Below are 19,808 nucleotides of genomic sequence, written 5' to 3'. Positions count from 1 at the left end.
GGTTAGGATAATTAAAAAACGTGGGAGGTTAGGATAACTAATGTAGCAGGTTAGGATAATTAATGTGGGAGGTTAGGATAACTAATGTAGCAGGTTAGGATAATTAATGTGGGAGGTTAGGATAACTAACCTAGCAGGTTAGGATAATTAGTGTAGCAGGTTAGGTTAATTAACGTGGCAGGTTAGGAGAATTAACGTGGCAGGATAGGATCATTAACGTGGCAGGTTAGGAGAACTAACGTAGCGGGTTAGGATAATTAACGTAGCTGATTAGGAGAATTAACGTAATGTGCGTGTGGTGAGGTTTTGCCATTTCAATCAAGAGAAAAATAGGAGTACTGCTGATCTAGGATCAGGTCCCCATTGTCCATGTAATGTTATTCATTAGGATCTAAAATACTATATAAAAATGAATACAGGCCTAGCTAGATATGAATGGAATCATTACCTTGATAAAGGATTGTTTTCCACCGTAGGCCTTGTTCAACAGTGTTAGTTCTGTAGTGCAACTCTGGCCCAGACTGGATGAACACCGCCATCTAGTGGACATTTAACTGCATGACAGGAAGACAAAGTTACCCTATTCACTAGCAGTGTTTCCCAACCAGGGGTACTAGGACCCCTGCGGTTACTTGGACTATTCACAGGGGGTCCTTGAGAAGACTCATGAGACCAGAGGGTTACTGGTATAATGCACATGAGAGGGTCCTCTGGGTAACTGAAAACGAAAAAGCCCATAAAGACTTCATCATTCATAAAGGTCATGTTACCTGACTGATATTATCTCATAGAACAAAACATAAAGGCTTCATAATTCATAAAGGTAATGTTACCTGACTGATATTAACTCATACAACAAAACGTATAAGATCTACTAAGTCTGTGTTCATCTCAGACCTTATTTTCAGCGTTTATCCCAAAACCCTAGTCTTTCCCTATTCATTTAGGCTTCAAGCTGGCGAGCTCTATACAGTGCACACTACTTTATGGCACCCTTTCACAGTCATGGGGAGAATCTCAATTGCATACTCCTCGCCTCCTTCTCAAAACCCATTGGATGAGAAAGCCAGAGGTCCCGCCCCTCTGACCTTCTCCTCCAATGGGTTTAGAGGAGGTGAAGAGAGAGAACGGGAGGAGTATACAATTGAGATTCTCCCAGAGGGTAACTGCATACATGGAGTGTGTCTGAAAGTGGTTATTGCTAAATAAGTGGGAGGATGAACAGAAGTGGGTGTATGGAAACTTAACAGCTAATTGGGCAGATTGGTTGCCACTCAAGACCATTTTTTGTGTGGCTGCTTGCTGCTTCCTTGTAGCAATTTAGCTAAACCTAACCCTAACTCTTTTCTAATCTTAACCTCATTATCCTGATCTGCTAGGTTACTCCTACAACCTGACACATTAATTCTCCTAACCTGTCACATTAATTATCCTAACCTGCCACGTTAATTATCCTAACCTGCCACATTAGTTATCCTAACCTGCCACGTTAATTATCCTAACCTGCCACATTAATTATCCTAACCTGCCACGTTAATTATCCTAACCTGCCACGTTAATTATCCTAACGTGCCACATTAGTTATCCTAACCTGCCACGTTAATTATCATAACCTGCCACATTAATTATCCTAACCTGCCACACTAATTATCCTAACCTGCCACATTAATTATCCTAAACTGCCACGTTAATTCTCCTAACCTCCCACCTTAATTCTCCTAACCTGCCTAACCCGCTTAGATAAAATGCAACAAGGAAGCAGCAAGCAGCCACGCAAAACAGTTCTGTTATGTTTCCATACACCCACTTATGTTGATCCTCCCACTTATTTAGCAACACCCACCTTCAGACATCCATACTTGTTTTTCCCTCTCCACTAATGAGGAGATTCTCAATTGCATAATCCTTGCGTCCTCACTCCTCTCTCCTCGACTCCTTCTCAAAACCCATTAGATGAGAAAGCCGGAGGGCCGGAGGGCGAGGAGAGAGGACTCGAGGAGTATACAATTGAGACTCTCCCAGAGAGTAACTGCATACATGGAGTGTGCCTGAAAGTGGGTGTTGCTAAAGAAGTGGGAGGATCAACAGATGTGGGTGTATGGAAACTTAACAGCTAATTGGGCAGATTGGTTGCCACTCAAGACGATTTTGCTTGGCTGCTAGCTGCTTCCTTGTAGCATTTTAGGTTAGAATGACCTTCTCCAATGGGTTTTGAGAAGGAGGTGAGGAGAGAGTAGAGAGGACCCCAGGAGTCCCCACCTCATTTTCTAACGCTGTTGAAAACACTGACGCCAAACACGGAAGGAATGGATCCAACTTCCTCCGCGCTCACGCATTATTATAATTCATATGCATTAGCCTGTTTCTGTTAGATGATACATCATGACAAAATAGAGAATATTACTGTCCTGCTAATGTTCCTGGACCTTCTAGGTTAAACTGCTGAGTAAAAACCCATAACTGATCCAAATCCGACAGGCTAGATGCAGTTATTTTGAAATTAATATGTATTCAAAATGCCTGGCTTTTGAACGGTTATTCAAATGACCTGGGCTATTCACTGCAGTTTACAGCCTAGACTAGAGTTGTGTACTCACTTGAAAACAATAATAACATTCTTCATGACATTGTGTTGATGTAGCTTAGGTAGAATACGTTTCTTGTCCCTAACAAACTGAAACAATAGGGTAGATTTTTCGAGCTAGGAGGGAGTTCTGCCTGACTCTGGCATCATAACTGAGAAGAATGGAATAAGGGATGCTTTTAATCATCATGTTACCTCGGCTGGCTTTTTATTTGAGAGAAACTGTGGTTTAGTTGACCCTGGTCAGCCAATCGACTGCTCTTCCCTCTGTCAGCCTCTAGCTGACTCAACGGTTGACCCGTCAACTTCTAGTCAATCTTTGTTTCATTTCAACTATTTACTATCTGTGATGTGCTAGATGTCTTGCTTAAGATTGATGTAAAAAAAAAAAATCCACTGGGGCTGATATGCTTGATCCATTTCTACTGCAGCGCTCTGCCCCCCTGATTGCTGAATCATCAACCCGTAACCTGACAGTTATATCTGGTACTATCTCCAAGGTTTGGAAGGCGGCCCATGTACTCCCCCTTCACAAAGGTGGTGACCCCTTGTGACCTAAATAATTATCGCCCTATTTATAAACTTTTTTGCCTGGCTAAAATATTAGAATCCTTAATTAATTCTCAGCTAAGATGTATTGTAAATGTACATCAGTGGGGTTTTAGACCAGGTCATAGCACTATCTCTGCTGCATCCCTAGTTATAAATGATGTGGTTCACTGTAAGGATAGAAGGCAACATTGTGCTGCCCTCTTCATTGACCTGTCAAAGGCTGTTGATCACTCACTGCTAATTCAGAGGCTTACTGTTATACTATTCCAGGTATTTCTTAAAGAGGTAGGGTTTCAAGTGTCTCCGGAAGGTGGTCAGTGACACCGCTGTCCTGGCGTCATGGGGGAGCCTATTCCACCATTGGGGTGCCAGAGCAGCGAATAGCTTTGACTGGGCTGAGCAGGAACTGTGCTTCCGTAGAGGTAGGGGGGCCAGCAGGCCAGATGTGGATGAACGCAGTGCCCTCGTTTGGGTGTAGGGTCTGATCAGAGCCTGAAGGTAAGGAGGTGCCTTTCCCCTCACAGCTCCGTGGGCAAGCACCATGGTTTTGTAGTAGATGCGAGCTTCAACTGGAAGCCAGTGGAGTGTGCAGAGGAGCGGGGTGACATGAGAGAACTTGGGAAGGTTGAACACCAGACGGGCTGCAGCATTCTGGATGAGTTGTAGGGGTTTAATGGCACAGGCAGGGAGCCCAGCCAACAGCGAGTTGCAGTAATCCAGACGGGAGATGACAAGTGCCTGGATTAGGACCTATGCCGCTTTCTGTGTAAGGTAGGGTCGTACTCTGCGAATGTTGTAGAGCATGAACCTGCAGGATCAGGTCACCGCTTTGATGTTAGCGGAGAACGACAGGGTGTTGTCCAGGGTCACGCCAAGGTTCTTTGCACTCTGGGAGGAGGACACAATGGAGTTGTCAACCGTGATGGCGAGATCATTGAGCTGGCAGTCCTTCCCCGGGAGGAAGAGCAGCTCCGTCTTGCCGAGGTTCAGCTTGAGGTGGTGATCCGACATCCACACTGATATGTCTGCCAGACATGCAGAGATGCGATTCGCCACCTGGTTATCAGAAAGGAGAAAATTAATTGTGTGTCATCTGCGTAGCAATGATAGTAGAGGCCATGTGAGGATATGACAGAGCCAAGTGACTTGGTGTATAGTGAGAATAGGAGAGGGCCTAGAACTGAGCCCTGGGAGACACCAGTGGTGAGAGCACGTGGTGCGGAGACAGATTCTTGCCACGCCACCTGGTAGGAGCGACCTGTCAGGTAGAACGCAATCCAAGATTGAGCAGCGCTCGTTCAGCGCCGACTTGTTGGAAAGGTGGCATCCTGTGACGGTGCCACATTGAAAGTCTATGAGCTCTTCTGTATGGGCCGTTCTACTGCCAATATTTGTCTATGGACATTGCATAACTGTGTGCTCGATTTTAAACACCTGTCAGGAAGTGGTCTGACTGAAATAGAATCCACTAATTTGAAGGGGTGTCCACATACTTTTGTATCTATAGTGTATGTACACACGTGTGTTGTTGCATCATACCATCGATAAGCCTATCTTCCCCAGCACATCATGAAAGGTCATGTTGATGTTCATTTAACCTCAGCCTCTCTCTCTCTCTCTCTCTCTCTCTCTCTCTCTCTCTCTCTCTCTCTCTCTCTCTCTCTCTCTCTCTTTTTCTCCTCAGATATCCAGGCTCTAAGCATCAGTCCACCAGGTAGGTAGAGTATAAATCTACAATGATTATAGCAGTTCAATATTAGTCAACTTTATTATCCCACATGGAGAAATTCATATAGCCTAGCAGTATTTTCCACTCTTCAGTCCACTCTTCATGACAGTAGACTTGTATAGCTCAGTGGAGCCCCAGTTAGAGACAGATATGATACCTGCAGTGATATTGATGATCCTGTTCTGGAGCACAGGTAGGATGCTGTTATAATGATATACTCTTGTGACAGTTACTGAGAGATGATTTGATATTGTAAAATATATGATCATTTACAGGGCTAGTAAAAGAACATACAACTGGAAGCAGACAGTATAAAATCTGTCTCAAAGCAGAACAATGACGTTATCACCTGTAAATGTACTGGGGACAGGCACTAATGTCAGTTAAGTTGTGATGGTGTCGTGCATCAGGGTTCTTACCTAAGCCTATCTTCCCCATCACATCATGAAAGGTCACTCTCTCTCTCTCTCTCTCTCTTTCTCCTCAGATCTCCAGGCTCTAAGCGTCAGTCCACCAGGTAGGTAGAGTATAAATCTACAGTGATTATAGCGGTTCAATATTAGTCAACTTTATTATCCCACATGGAGAAATTCATGTGTCCATACACACCATTCTAAAACCCAATAACAAGTACTGTTTTATGGCACTGCTAATACTTGTCAACCACAAAGCATTACTGCTGTTAGAATAACAGAAGCCCTGTCATAATCTGTCCTCACCACTGTGTTTTCCTCTCTGCTGTTTACAGCTGAACTCTCAGTCAGACTGGTGAATGGGAACAGTTCCTGTTCTGGGACACTGGAAGCTTTCTACGGAGGAGAGTGGTTACATCTATGTTCTATGTGGTGGAGCATGAAAGAGGTTAAGGTTGTGTGTAGAGAGCTGGGCTGTGGGAATTTTGTAGCTGAATCTGCAGGACCTCTGGTTGAAGATGGAAGAAGAGGAGCCACACTAGGGAGTGGATGTAGTGGAGATGAGTCTACTATTAGAGAGTGTGGAGGAGGATCTGCTGTCTGTTATGGTGGATATCATCATCATTTGATCTGTTCAGGTAAGAGACTGGTAATATTGAGATATTTAATTGGTACATTATACAAGATTTACATGTATCATGTTTTAAGTGTTTTTCATTTCATTTAAAGAGAGGGAGAGATGTTAGATGTATTTAAACATTATATTTGTGTTTGTCATATTGGTTTATGGGAGATGTGCATGGGCAGATCATTGTAGTTCAGATGTTACTGAAGTGAAGCTGCCTGATGGATGTCCAGCTGTTTATTTTCTATAAAGTGAAGTGAACTTATTCCTGTCTCCTGCCTGCATTATTCCCAACCCTGTCCTGAGTGACTAAGAACCCATTTCTACCTCTTACAGTATCAAACATAGCAAACTACAATCTTTTATCCAACATATTTGTGTTTAGTCCTTTGACAGTGTCATCAACCAAACTGATTGAATGTTCCACCAACTCTTTTTCTCCAGAGTCTGTGCAGCTTGTGGATGGAACTGGTCTCTGCTCTGGGAGACTGGAGGTGAAGTCCAATCAAATCAAATCAAATCAAATCAAATCAAATTTTATTGGTCACATGCGCCGAATACAACAGGTGCAGACATTACAGTGAAATGCTTACTTAGTCCAATCAGTCCTGGGCCTCAGTGTGTGAAGCTGACTTTGACCAGCAGGATGCAGAGGTAGTCTGTGGGGAGCTTGGCTGTGGGGCTCCTGCAGCTCTACAGGGGGGGCTCTATGGAGAAGGTGAGGGTCAGACCTGGGATAAAGAGTTCCAGTGTAAAGGCAATGAGTCCCTTCTCCTGGACTGTGACACCTCAGACAGAAAAAACAACACCTGCCTACCTGGTAATGCTGTTGGACTCACCTGCTCAGGTAAGAAACAGTTTGTCACTCAATCAACATTGTTTCCCGCCTGGAGTGAAGAATATGAGAGGCAATATAGGTGTGTTTTAGTGAGAAAATAATAAGATTACTGTCTCTCTCTCTTCTTTTCTCAGAGCCTGATGATGTGAGGCTGGTGGGAGGAGGCAGTCGCTGTGCTGGTGGACTGGAGCGGTACGACCAGGGAGAGTGGAGGACTATGGGAACTGATCGCTCGAACAAGGAGGCTATGGCTGCAGTAGTGTGTAGACAGCTGGGTTGTGGCTCCACTGTTTCAGTTCTACCTGGAAACACCACTAGAGGGATTGGAGTTCGTTGTTCTGGGTCTGAGCCTTCACTGAGGGAGTGTCGGACATCGTTTTTAACTTATTATTTCCTTCTTGGATTCACAGTGATCTGCTCAGGTAATAACATGCTACACTTTATGGCCAAAAATGCAGTGGTCTAAGGCACTGCATCGCAGTGCTAGCTGTGCCACTAGAGATCCTGGTTCGAATCCAGGCTCTGTCGTAGCCGGCTCCAACCGGGAGACCCATGGGGCGGCGCACAATTGGCCCAGCGTCGTCCAGGGTAGGGGAGGGAATGGCCGGCAGGGATGAAAAAATAATGTATGCACTCACTAACTGTAAGTCACTCTGGAGAAGAGCGTCTGCTAAATGACTAAAATGTAAATGTAGTGGATTCAGCTATTTCAGCCATACCTGTTGCTGACAGGTGTATAGGATCGATCACACAAAGCCATACAATCCACAGACCACCATTGGTAGTAGCTTGTGTGGCCTTACTGAAGAGCTCAGTGACTTTCGACGTGGCGTCTAGGAGCAACATTGGCTCAGCCACGAAGTGGTAGGCCACATAAGTGATCTGCTCAGGAAATATCAATATATGATCATTATATTCCACTGATTCCCTTTATTCATTCAACTTCCTCTGCCCCTCTAATGATGACTGTTTGCTTGTAAGTCTGCAAAATAAATCACTCAGTCAAGTAGGAATCAAATACAACTTAAATATCCCAGAATGCTTTTGTATTTGAGTGTTATCTCAGTGAACGTCTCTACTCACTGCCACTGTCACATGTCATGTTATTGTCATATCTAAATGAGGAAAGTAGTTGAGGAGCTACGTTTTCTTTTTCTCTCCTCTTGTTCCAGATGTCCTGCTTCAGCCTGATATCAACATATGTTGTCTCAGTGACTGTAGGCCCACTACTCATGTTGCCCTGTGAGGGAGGGTGGCTAGCACTGTTACATGCTGATGTTATTGTCATATCTATAGGAAACTAGTTGAAGAGGTTTTTCTTGTTCTCTTTTATTGTTACAGATCTCCTGGTCCAGCCTGATATCTTCCTGACTGACTCAATGGGAGGGGTCTCCAGGGGCCACCAGGGGCCTGAAGTATTTAGGGGCTACAACTTCACCATCACCTGCTCCACTCAGCCACAGTACCCAGGAGGCTCCTTCCTCCTCACGTTCACCGGCTCCAACAGAACCCAGACCCAGCCAGCTGTCAATCACTCTGCTGCCTTCCTCTTCCCTGCTGCAGATGACTCCCACCAAGGGAACTACAGCTGTGTTTATGACAATTATGTTTTCTCTCATAACTTCTCCTCTGAGAGTGAGCTCCTCACCCTCACCGTCACAGGTAACTGAACATGATCCAGACTTATAACTTTGTCATTGACAGATTTCCCACAGATCTATGTGATGATGACCAGTCCCCTCATCAAAGGTGTTTCTGTTTGCAGCCTCTCCTCTGCCAGCCTTCATCATCAGACACGTTGTAGTGCTGCTGATCCTACTGACAGCCATCACCACCATCTACCTGTACTACAAGGTAAAGACAGTTACTCAGACGTTACAAGTCATTTAAATGTTTGTGTCTATGAGCAGGGTTCAGATTCTACATTGGTCTATATATGTGTTTAAAGTGTGTGATTAACCAGATGAGAATGAGAGGCGCGCCCGCAGAGAATGAGAGGCCAGCAGAGAACTCCTGAGTGGCGCAGTGGTCTAAGGCACTGCATCGCAGTGCTAACTGTGCCACTAGAGATCCTGGTTCGAATCCAGGCTCTGTCGCAGCCGGCCGCGACCAGGAGACTCAGGGGCGGCGCACAATTGGCCCAGCGTCGTCCAGGGTAGGGGAGGGAATGGCCGGCAGGGATGTAGCTCAGTTGATAGAGCATGGCGTTTGCAACGCCAGGGTTGTGGGTTCGATTCCCACGGGGGGCCAGTATAAAAAAATATGTATTCACTAACTGTAAGTCGCTCTGGATAAGAGCGTCTGCTAAATGACTAAAATGTAAATGTAAATGTAGAACGAGACACACACACAGAGAGAACGAGAGACCGGGATTTTAATAATAGCTGAAAAGTTCAGAATTAGTTTATCTTTCTAGAACCTTGGAAGACATCTAAAAAGAGTGACAGCAACCACCATGATTCCTTTTAGTTTGTTTTTTTGCAACCATAGTAACATGGGGTTTTGGGTAAGATGGGGTTTTGGTAACATGAGGTTATGGTAACATGGGGCTTTCATTATTTTTAGAGAGTAGCTCAATTAGGTCTGTTTTGTGTTCCAGAATGTATTGCTGCTTTTAGCTTTTGTCTTTATGTCTTTATCTTATTTAGTGTTTCTCTTAGATTCTTTATCTTGAAGTGTTTCCATTATTAGTCCATGACTGACTCACTCACTCACTCTTGGTGCTGTGTCTCCCTAGACCACCAGGAGGCAGAAGAGAGTGAACAGGGTGAGCAGCATGGATCTTTATGTTGATGCCAATGCCATGGAGATGGTCTCTCTGAGCTCCAGAGCTGAAGCTGGACTGGGAGAGGAGAGAGCAGCCCAGGGGACTGAGTAGGAGTAGAATGATGCTGACCCTACATGCTGATCTTAGGTCCATTTTGTGTTTTAAATCTATGGTCAGCAGTGGACTGGTGTTTATAATGTGGTGACAAACCTTAAGTGGTTCTAATTTTAATAACATGTTCAGAATTAGTTTATCTTTTTATAACCATGGAAGAAATCTAAAAGGAGTGATTGTAACCACCATTATTAATTTTGTTTGTTTTGTACCACCATGGTAACATGGGGTTTAGGTAACATGGGGTTTTGGGTAACATGGGGTTTTGGGTAACATTGGGTTTTGGTAACATGGGGTTTTGGGTAACATGGGGTTTTGATTATTTTTAGAGAGTAGCTCAATTACGTCTGTTTTGTGTTCCAGAATGTATTGCTGCTTTTAGCTTTTGTCTTTATGTCTTTATCTTATTTAGTGTTTCTCTTAGATTCTTTATCTTGAAGGGTTTCCATTATTAGTCCATGTATTATTATAATCATCTGTTCATTCTTTGTATTTTGAAACATCTGAATAAAGTTGTCATCTTTTTCTCAAGTCATTTTAGTTTGTTGTTGGGGATTGTTTTGTTGCTGTTGTTTACCTCTCATGATGTCATTGATTATACATTTTATGATATTAACTGATGTAGATTATTGTTATGTTGTTAGTAGTATAGAGATAATGATGTTATTTATTATAAATATTATGGTATTGATTATTATGTAGATTATTGTTATGATGTTTGTACTATATAGAGATATTTGTGTTATTCTCTTATGATCTGTGGGTTACAGAGAAAGTATAGTACTTAGTTCAGGTCTGATATACATTAAATTGTGAATATGCTGTGTGCAAATCAATCAATTAATCAAATTAAAGTTAATAAATATGGTAATATATATCAATGATCTCAAAGGTATTGTTGAGAAGTTTTTATTTCATATTTGTGATGTGAGTGCAGATTATGTTGATGTTATGTTATTTACCCTTTACAGATAAAGACCTGTTGCTCTCTAAACTGTCATGTAATCACTGAATGCTTTTAATAAACTCACAGGCTGTCAGTCTTGTGTGATTTCTCTCTTGGAAAGACTACAACATACAGTATGAATTAACTGAGATCAGTCTTGTGTGATTTCTCTCTTAGACAGACTACAACATACAGTATGAATTAACTGAGATCAGTCTTGTGTGATTTCCAACCAAGTTTTTCACACATATGATAATGATAGTAGATAGCTGGATGGAAACAGTGTAGAAAAAATAACCAACTGTCATACTTGAGTAAAAGAAAAGACACCTTAATAGAAAATGACTCAAGTAAAAGTGAAAGTCACCCAGTCACTCTCTACTCCTCTCTCTCTCTCTCTCTCTCTCTCTCTCTCTCTCTCTCTCTCTCTCTATCTCTCTCTCTCTCTCTGTCTCTCTCTCTCTCTCTCTCTCTCTCTCTCTCTCTCTCTCTCTCTCTCTCTCTCTCTCTCTCTCTCTCTCTCTCTCTCTCTCTCTCTCTCTCTCTCTCTCTCTCTCTCTCTCTCTCTCTCTCTAATTTCAATTTCAATTTAAGGGCTTTATTGGCATGGGAAACGTATGTTAACATTGCCAAAGCAAGTGAAGTAGATAGTAAACAAAAGTGAAATAAACAATAAATATTAACAGTAAACATTACACTCAGAAATTAAGTTAAAGTACAAATGGGAAAATAAATAAACATAATATGGGTTGTATTTACAATGGTGTTTGTTCTTCACTGGTTGCCCTTTTCTTGTGGCAACAAGTCACAAATCTTGCAGCTATGATGGCACACTGTGGTTTTTCACTCTCTCTCTCTCTCTCTCTCTCTCTCGCTCTCTCTCTCTCTCTCTCTCTCTCTCTCTCTCTCTCTCTCTCTCTCTCTCGCTCTCTCTCTCTCTCGCTCTCTCTCTCTCTCACACACACACACACACACACACACACACACACACACACACACACATACACATACACATACACACACTCCTTCTCTGGCTTTGGTTGATGACAGAGAAAGGGAGAGGTGCATAGCTACACTCCAATTCTGTAAGTTTGTGTGTGTGTTTGTTCAGAACTCCGGTGGTATTCAAAACATGATCTTGCTATGGAGTGTCTTCTCCAGTACATGTGTAGTATAAGGATGTGTTGAGGCCTAAAGGGACCCTGTGTTTAACTCACACACTGCAACAAGACGGCTGTAGGAGCGTTTGTTTTATTGAAGAACAACCGTTGTCTCCATTGAGCACAAAGTTGTGGTCCAGGTAGTTGTTTTATGATTGACTGAAAGAGGGGGACTTTCAGAGTGAGACTGATGTCTGTTGATTGGATAGTAGTTCATTAAATGTCAGGTTGGTTGGATAGTAGTTCATTAAATGTCAGGTTGGTTGTCTATTGGTTATTTCTTGGTCGGTCGAACATTGGTTGGTTGGTTGAATGTTGGGCCTAGTTGTTTAGTCATTGGCTGTTGGCTGAATGTCAGGTTGGTTGAACATAGATCCTTGTTGATAGGCTGTTAGTTTTCATTAGGTTGTATTTTGTTTGTTTTTTTGGTTAGACTGGTTCCTAGGAGGAGGAAGAGGAAGAGGAGGCTGAGCTGTGACAGTATGACATCATTCTCCCCTTACCTGCTGAGAGAGAGAGAGAGAGAGAGAGAGAGAGAGAGAGAGAGACAGATACATGAGAGACTTACTGTATGCACCATATTTATGGGAATAGGCTGCCATTTGGTACAGTACATCACCAGGGAGTAGCTACCTCTGGGACTGAACGTCTTCATGTAACAGTTAGTGCAGTAGGGCTTCTCATCATGCTGAAACACAATGCACAGAAAACATCTTAGTTCATGAGATAGATAGATAGATAGATTTACATTTTAGTCATTTAGCAGACGCTCTTATCCAGAGCGACTTACAGTTAGTGAGTGCATACATTATTTTATTTTTCATACTGGCCCCCCGTGGAAATCGAACCCACAACCCTGGCGTTGCAAATGCCATGCTCTACCAACTGAGCTACATCCCTGCCGGCCATTCCCTCCCCTACCCTGGACGACGCTGGGCCAATTGTGCGCCGCCCCATGGGTCTCCCGGTCGCGGCCGGCTATGACAGAGCCTGGATCCGAACCAGAATCTCTAGTGGCACAGCTAGCACTGTGATGCAGTGCCTTATACCACTGCGCCACTCGGGAGGCCGCTGTCAAACATTCAGCCCACTAACACTCTCCAACTAACCAGTGTTTGGAAACGTTCTAGTATTAGGTTCTCTCAGTGTGTGTGGTGCAGTTCTAGTATTAACTGAGGGTGTCCTCTACTCAACATCAAGATATAGGCCTAGTGATGTGATTTAGCTGGTTCTAATTGTGTGGTTAGGTGTTCATGGAATGCATGTACCAGGCCTGTGTAATGGAATAACAGTGGCTCCTCTATGTCTCACAGTGTGTGTGTGTGTGGCTGTGCATGTGTGTATTTAAAGGCCAAAGGGAATTAAACAAGGTAGAATCAAATTCTTCTGATCAAGTCTTTAGAAGATGAAGTCCTTTACGATCCCAGAAAGGGCTAGTTAAGTCTTAAACGCCGGTAGAGCTACTCTTTAAACCGTTTCATTGGAGGCAACAAGACGGTAGTAATTTCTAGAGGATAGGCTACCGTAAGCACTGCTTAGCGGGTGGTCACCATAACACATAATTACACAGCAGGCTAGCTACATCAGAGGCTAGTGAACATGATTACTGTTTTAAGAGAGGGTGATCTAATGTAGTCACTGCTGGACCAAACAGAAGGGGGAGGGAGAGGGTGGAAATGAGTGCCAGCTTTAGGGAGAAGGGAGATGATCAAAATTGGCCTATTGGCCGTGTGTGTCTACTTATGCCGGTGTTTTGTGGTTTGATTGGTCCATAAACTGAGGGTGTTAGTAAAACTGATATCATTTTCTATATTGTACTGTCGTATATCCAGGTGTTGAATTCTAGAGAATTTACACAGTACAATCACATATTAATGCTGATCTTTCCAGATTCCTGACAGTTATATTGGTGATACAAAGAGCCACGGTAACAGTCTGCTCGGCACATGATCATCACACCGCATGTCTCCCTCTCCTTCTCTCACATTGCATCTCTTACTGTTAGATCTTTAAAGTGATAGGCTAACACTCACCAAAAAAGCACACCTACAGTGCCTTCAGAAAGTATTCATACCCCGTGACTTATTCCACTTTTTGTTGTGTTACAGCCTGAATTCAAAATTGATTCAAATAGATTTTTTTCACAATACTGCATATTGACAAAGTGAAAACATGTTTTTTGAAATTTTCGCAAATGTATTGAAAATGAAATACAGAAATACATAATTTATACACATATTCACACCCCTGAGGCTCAACACTTTGTAGAAGCACCTTTGTTGGCAATTACAGATTTGAGTCGTCTTGGATATTTTTTTATTAGTTTTGCACATCTGGATTTGGGGATTTTTCAATGGGATTCAAGTCTGGGCTTCGGCTTGGCCACTCAGACTTTCACCTTCTTGTTTTGAAGCCATTCCAGCGTTGCTTTGGCTGTATGATTGGGGTCATTGTCCTGTTGGAACGTACATCTAAGGTTGTTTGCACTCTGAAGCAGGATTTGCCTGTATTTGGCTCCATTCATTGTTCCCTCTACCCTTACCAGTCTCCCAGTCCCTGCCTCTGAAAAGTATCCCCATACCATGACGCCATGCTTCATGGTAGGGATGGTGTTAGACAGGTGATGAGCTGTGCCTGGTTTTCTCCAGACATAGCACTTTGCATTCAGGCCAAAGAGTTCAATGTTTGTCTCATCAGACCACAGAATATTTTGCCTTATGTTCTCAGTCTTTCACATGCCTTTTTGCAAACTCCAGGTGTGCCATCACGTGCCTTTTTCTCAAGAGTGGCTTCCGTCTGGCCACACTCCCATTAAGCCCAGATTGGTGAACTGCTGTAGAGACTATTGACCTTCTGGCAGGTTCTCCCATCTCAGCCAAGGAACTTTATAGTACTGTCAGAGTGGTCACTTGGTTCTTGGTCACCTCCCTGACCAAGGTTCTTCTTGCCAGATTGCTCAGTTTGGTCGGTCGCCCAGCTCTAGGCAGAGTCTGGGTAGTTCCATATTTGTTCAATTTCCCACTGTGCTCTTGGAAACTTTAATCACTCTAGAAATTGATTCATACCCTTCCCCAGATATATCCATCATTCTATCTAGGAGATCTACGGACAGTTCCCTTGGACTTCATGGTATAGTTTCTGCTCTGACATGCGCTGCCAACTGTGGGACCTTATATAGACAGGTGTGTTTCTTTCTAAATCATGTCCAACCAATTGATTTGGTCACAGGTGGACTCCAATGAAGTTGTAGTGACATCAGGGATGATCAAAGGAAATTGGATGCACCTGAGCTCAATTTGGAGTGTCATAGCAAAGGGGTGTGAATACTTATAGTATATAAATTAGTTATTTCTGTATTTCATTTTTTCAATACATTTGCAAACATGTTTTCACTTTGTCGTTATGGGGTATTGTGTGTAGATGGGTGAATCAAGCTCAATCAAAATGGACAAATCTGCAGGAGAGCCATCCTACTACAATTCAAAAACAGAGCACCATTTTTGCTGCTAGGGGGTGGTGTTGGATCATGGTGCTTATTCCCAGTACAACCCAGTACTTCAGTGAACAGGGCAGGCTATACTAGAGTATACTACTAGGTCTGCCTCTCTCCACCATACATACCTTAATTCAGCCAATCATGGTCTCAATTCTAGAGATTCTTGAGAACGTGATTAGTTGAATCAGTCGTGTTAGTGCAGGACTGGAACAAAAGCCTGCACCCTCTGTTTGCTCTCCAGGTCTAGAGTAGGAGAACCCTGCAGTCAACCCAGTGAGGCTGTGTGGCTGTGGGCCTGGTAAAGAGGCAGAGGAAGGAGGACGTGGAACACAGTGGTGTTTCTGCCTTGGCTGGCTGGCTATTAGATAGACGGTGGAGATACACTAGCGTTTCCTGTCTCAGTCTCATGTGTCGCACCGAGAAATGAAGAATCAACAAGTGGTTGGTTGGTTGGTTGATTGAACATTGGTTGGTTGGTTGAATGTTGGGCCTAGTTGTTTAGTCATTGGCTTGTTGGCTGAATGTCAGGTTGGTTGAACATAGATCCTTGTTGATAGGCTGTTAGTTTTCATTAGGTTGTATTTTATTTTATTTTTTTGGTTAGACTGGTTCCTAGGAGGAGGAAGAGGAAGAGGAGGCTGAGCTGTGACAGTATGACATCATTCTCCCCTTACCTGCTGAGAGAGAGAGAGAGAGAGAGAGAGAGAGAGAGAGAGAGAGAGAGAGAGAGAGAGAGAGAGAGAGAGAGAGAGAGAGAGAGAGAGAGAGAGAGAGAGAGAGAGAGAGAGAGAGAGAGAGAGAGAGAGAGAGAGAGAGAGAGAGAGAGAGAGAGACAGAGAGAGAGAGAGACAGAGAGAGAGAGAGAGAGTTTTTTTGAGTTTTTATAAAACCTTTATTTTATACTCAAGTGTTAACATAAATAATGGCACACTGCCTTTTCAGAAATGAAAACAAATGTAATTCCTAAATAAAATAAATAAAATAAAAATACAAAATAACATATACATTCAACTCATTTCATCAACAAAAAATAGTTTCCCCTCCTCCACAAAACAAACCGCTCTTTCGTAAGCCCACTTCTCCTCAAACAATGGGAGATCTTTTACAGCTGAGAAGAACTCAAAATCCACTTTTATTCTTGCTTTCACTAATCCTTTAAAAACACATCTTACATCCTGCCCATATCCCGTTTCTATCTTATGTTTCCTACTCAGAAAAATGGACATCTTAGCTTGTCCGAAAATAAAATTTTACAGTTGACATTTTCTTTTCTGATGCTTACTATATTGAAACCCCAAAATAAAAACAGTGTTATTGAAAATCTCCCCTACAGCTTTAAACAAAGACTCCAGCATTTCCAAGAGAGGTTTTATCCTCTCACACTCCATAAAACAGTGAAAAATGGTTTATCTTATACTACAAAAGGGCATCCATCTCCAACATCTGAGTTAATAACAGATGCAAAAGCATTAACTGCAATGATGCCATGCAAAACCCTCCATTGCATATCCCCAGTACCCTTTTGTAACGGTGGCTTGTACAGTGCTCTCCATGCCGGCTTTACCTTGTCATCAATACCCAGTTTTACCCTCCATGGAGTGTCTTTTCTATTTTTCAATGTATCTTTATTCAAAACCTTGAAACACCCCCTATATAAGTCTTTCCCATTCACCTCATCCAAACCTACCTCTTCCAACCCTCTCAAATCCAGTAATAACGCCTTTCTTTCTGACTCTGGGATATTGGGTGTAATCCCTAGTCTTGGAAATGAGACGTTTTCATCTTGTACCTTCTTCTTGTGACTATTGAGCATAAACCACTCTTCTGCTGACAGAGACTTCCTGCAGCTTCCAAGCAGTTGTCCAACAATCCTTTCCGACCTCACCCCCAAATGTTCAGCCACCCGTCTTCCATCCATTAAGGCGGTCCCAGCCATGGCCATTAACTGTTTTAAGGTGATGATTTTGCCCTTCACCAGAATCTTGGAGAAATATGGAACAGCTGCAGTTGTACAATCCAGTCTTGCCCCATACACCAGAGGTTCCTCCAACAGCCAATGCGCTGACTCCGCTGACGTTCGTCTGGACACCTTCATAATGCTCCACACCCTAAGAAGGCCTCTGTAAAACGGAGGTACTCCCTCCCTAGAAATCTGGCTACTATCAACCAAAAATAAAGCTTTCTTTAAACCTAATCCCCCAACCTGCTGTAATACAAGACCTGCCACCCCTCTCCAAACCACATTTTCCGGTCCATAAAGCAACCTTTGAATAAACTTAAACCGGAAAGCAGCAGCGTTACTAGCAAGATGTACAAGACCTTGTCCCCCCTCCTCTTTTAACAAATACAAAACACTTTGTGGAACCCAGTGATATTTATCCCAAAAAAAATCCACAATAATTGCCTGTATCTTAGCCAGAAGGCCAGATGGTGGCTCTAAAACTGACAACCGATGCCACAGTGCAGAGGCAATCACATTGTTAACTATAATAGTGCGCCCCCTATATAACATACGCGATAACAACCAACGCCATCTCCTCATCCTCCCTTCCACCATTTCAACCACCCCAATCCAATTTTTTTCCATTGTCCCCTCATCTCCTAGGTACACTCCATGATACTTAAATCCTCCCTTACACCATTCCATCCCCCCTGGCAAAGCCATGAGCCCTCCATACCATTCTCCAATCTGTAAAGCACAACTTTTTTCCCAATTTACCTTTGCAGAGGATATTCCCCTAAAACGATCAACCATTAGACTCAAACTATCCACCTCCGCTTGATTTTTCACTAAAACAACTACATCATCAGCATAGGCTGAGAGACGAATAGGAGGAATATCCTCTGAAACGTAAACCCCTTCAATGCGACTTCTAATGCTATTTAGTAGTGGCTCTATAGCGATGGCATATAACATTCCCGACAAAGAACATCCCTGCCTAATCCCTCTACACACTTTAAAAGGAGCACTCAAACCACCGTTAACTTTCAATACACTTTCAATGTCACCATATATCACCTTTATCATGGCAATAAAACCAGAGCTGAACCCAAACGCCTCAAAAGTGTGCCATAAGTATTGATGTTCAACTCGGTCAAATGCCTTTTCCTGATCAATTGAAATTAGACCAGCATCCAACCCAATAGCCCTAGCGACGTCCAAAAAATCACGAATCAGAGAAATGTTATCCCCTATCTGCCTGCCGGGAACACAGTAGGACTGGTCCGTATGTATGATTTGCCCCATCACCTCCCTCAGCCTGTTGGACAAAGCCTTTGACAGGATCTTATAATCAGTGCACAATAGAGCCACCGGCCTCCAGTTCTTCACCTACCTAGGGTCACCCTTTTTGGGCAGCAGGGTGAGGACAGCCCTTCTGCAGCTTATTGGTAGTAACCCTCCGGTTAAACTATCATTAACTACTGCTAGCCAATCCTCTCCCAACATAGCCCAAAAAGACTTAAAAAAGTCAACGGGAAGCCCATCAATGCCTGGTGCCCTTCCATTTTCCATGCCTTTTAATGCAGTGTATAGCTCCTGCAAAGACAATGGTTGCTCTAGCTCAACCTGAGCTTCTGCAGTCACCTGTGGGAGCCCATCAAGGAACTGCTGTGTCACTATTTTATCCTCTTTGTACTCACACTTGTAGAGCTCAGCATAGAACTCTACTGCCCTCTTTCTAATTTCACTAGGGCTAGTGAGCTCCTGTCCAACAGCTGATTTGAGACAATGAATAATTTTTCTTTGTCCATTCTTTTTCTCTAAACCAAAGAAAAATTTGGATGAGGCATCCATTTCAGAGATTCCCTGAAACTTACTTCTCACCAATGCCCCCTGTGCTCTGATAGCCAGCAGGTCTGCCAATGCAGCTTTTTTCCTCGAGGGCCTGAGTATGGCCTCGATCTCCTGTGGACTCAACCAACGTCATGAGTTCCACTATTTCAGTCTCTAGGGCTTTCATTGGTCTGGTGATATCCTTGGTGACATTCCTCGTGTATTGATTACATAATTGTTGAATCTGGATTTTCCCTATATCCCACCACTGTTGAAGGGATACAAAACTGGCCTTTTGAGACCTCCACCTCTCCCAGAAAAAACTAAAACATTTCCTGAAGTGAGCATCACTCAATAAAGTTATATTAAAATGCCAATATGCGCTTTTGGGTTTTACATTGTTAATGAACACCACCTCTGTTATTAAACAATGATCAGAAAATCCCACTGGGGTTATCACACTTGATTTATAGACCTGAGATTGATGCTCAAAACAATAAAACCTATCTAACCTGGCCATAGAGATGGTGTTGTCTCTCACATGCGCCCAGGTGTACTGTCTCGTGCCTCCATGCTGACTCCGCCAAATATCACACAGTTCATGTGTTACAATGAGGCGTTTTAAAAAAGTCCTTGAGGCTATATGAGGTTCTTTGTGATTTTTACCTAAATCACTGACTGTGCAGTTAAAATCCCCAGCAATAAATAAATAATCTTCATTATTACATTTCTCAATGGTATTTGATAATGTCTCTAAAAAACATACCCTCTCAACTGCCACCACTGGGGCATATACATTTATCAGACAC

General features: G+C 43.0%; 1 protein-coding gene across 1 annotated transcript; it reads left to right on the top strand.

The window, feature by feature from the left end:
* Positions 1-7,131: 7,131 nt before the first annotated feature.
* LOC311114360 (uncharacterized protein) lies at positions 7,132-8,758 on the top strand (the record flags this gene model as incomplete). The annotated part of the gene is made up of 4 exons (XM_084189621.1): positions 7,132-7,163; positions 8,083-8,403; positions 8,507-8,595; positions 8,705-8,758. Exons 2-4 carry the CDS (start codon positions 8,121-8,123, stop codon positions 8,756-8,758), a joined length of 426 nt encoding a protein of 141 aa, XP_084045747.1. The 5' UTR covers positions 7,132-7,163; positions 8,083-8,120.
* Between the last annotated feature and the right edge of the window lie 11,050 nt (positions 8,759-19,808).

Source organism: Coregonus lavaretus (assembly GCF_964263955.1).
Source record: "Coregonus lavaretus genome assembly, contig: HAP1_SCAFFOLD_1954, whole genome shotgun sequence".
NCBI lineage: Eukaryota > Metazoa > Chordata > Actinopteri > Salmoniformes > Salmonidae > Coregonus > Coregonus lavaretus.
This window is presented reverse-complemented; position numbering and strand designations above follow the sequence as displayed.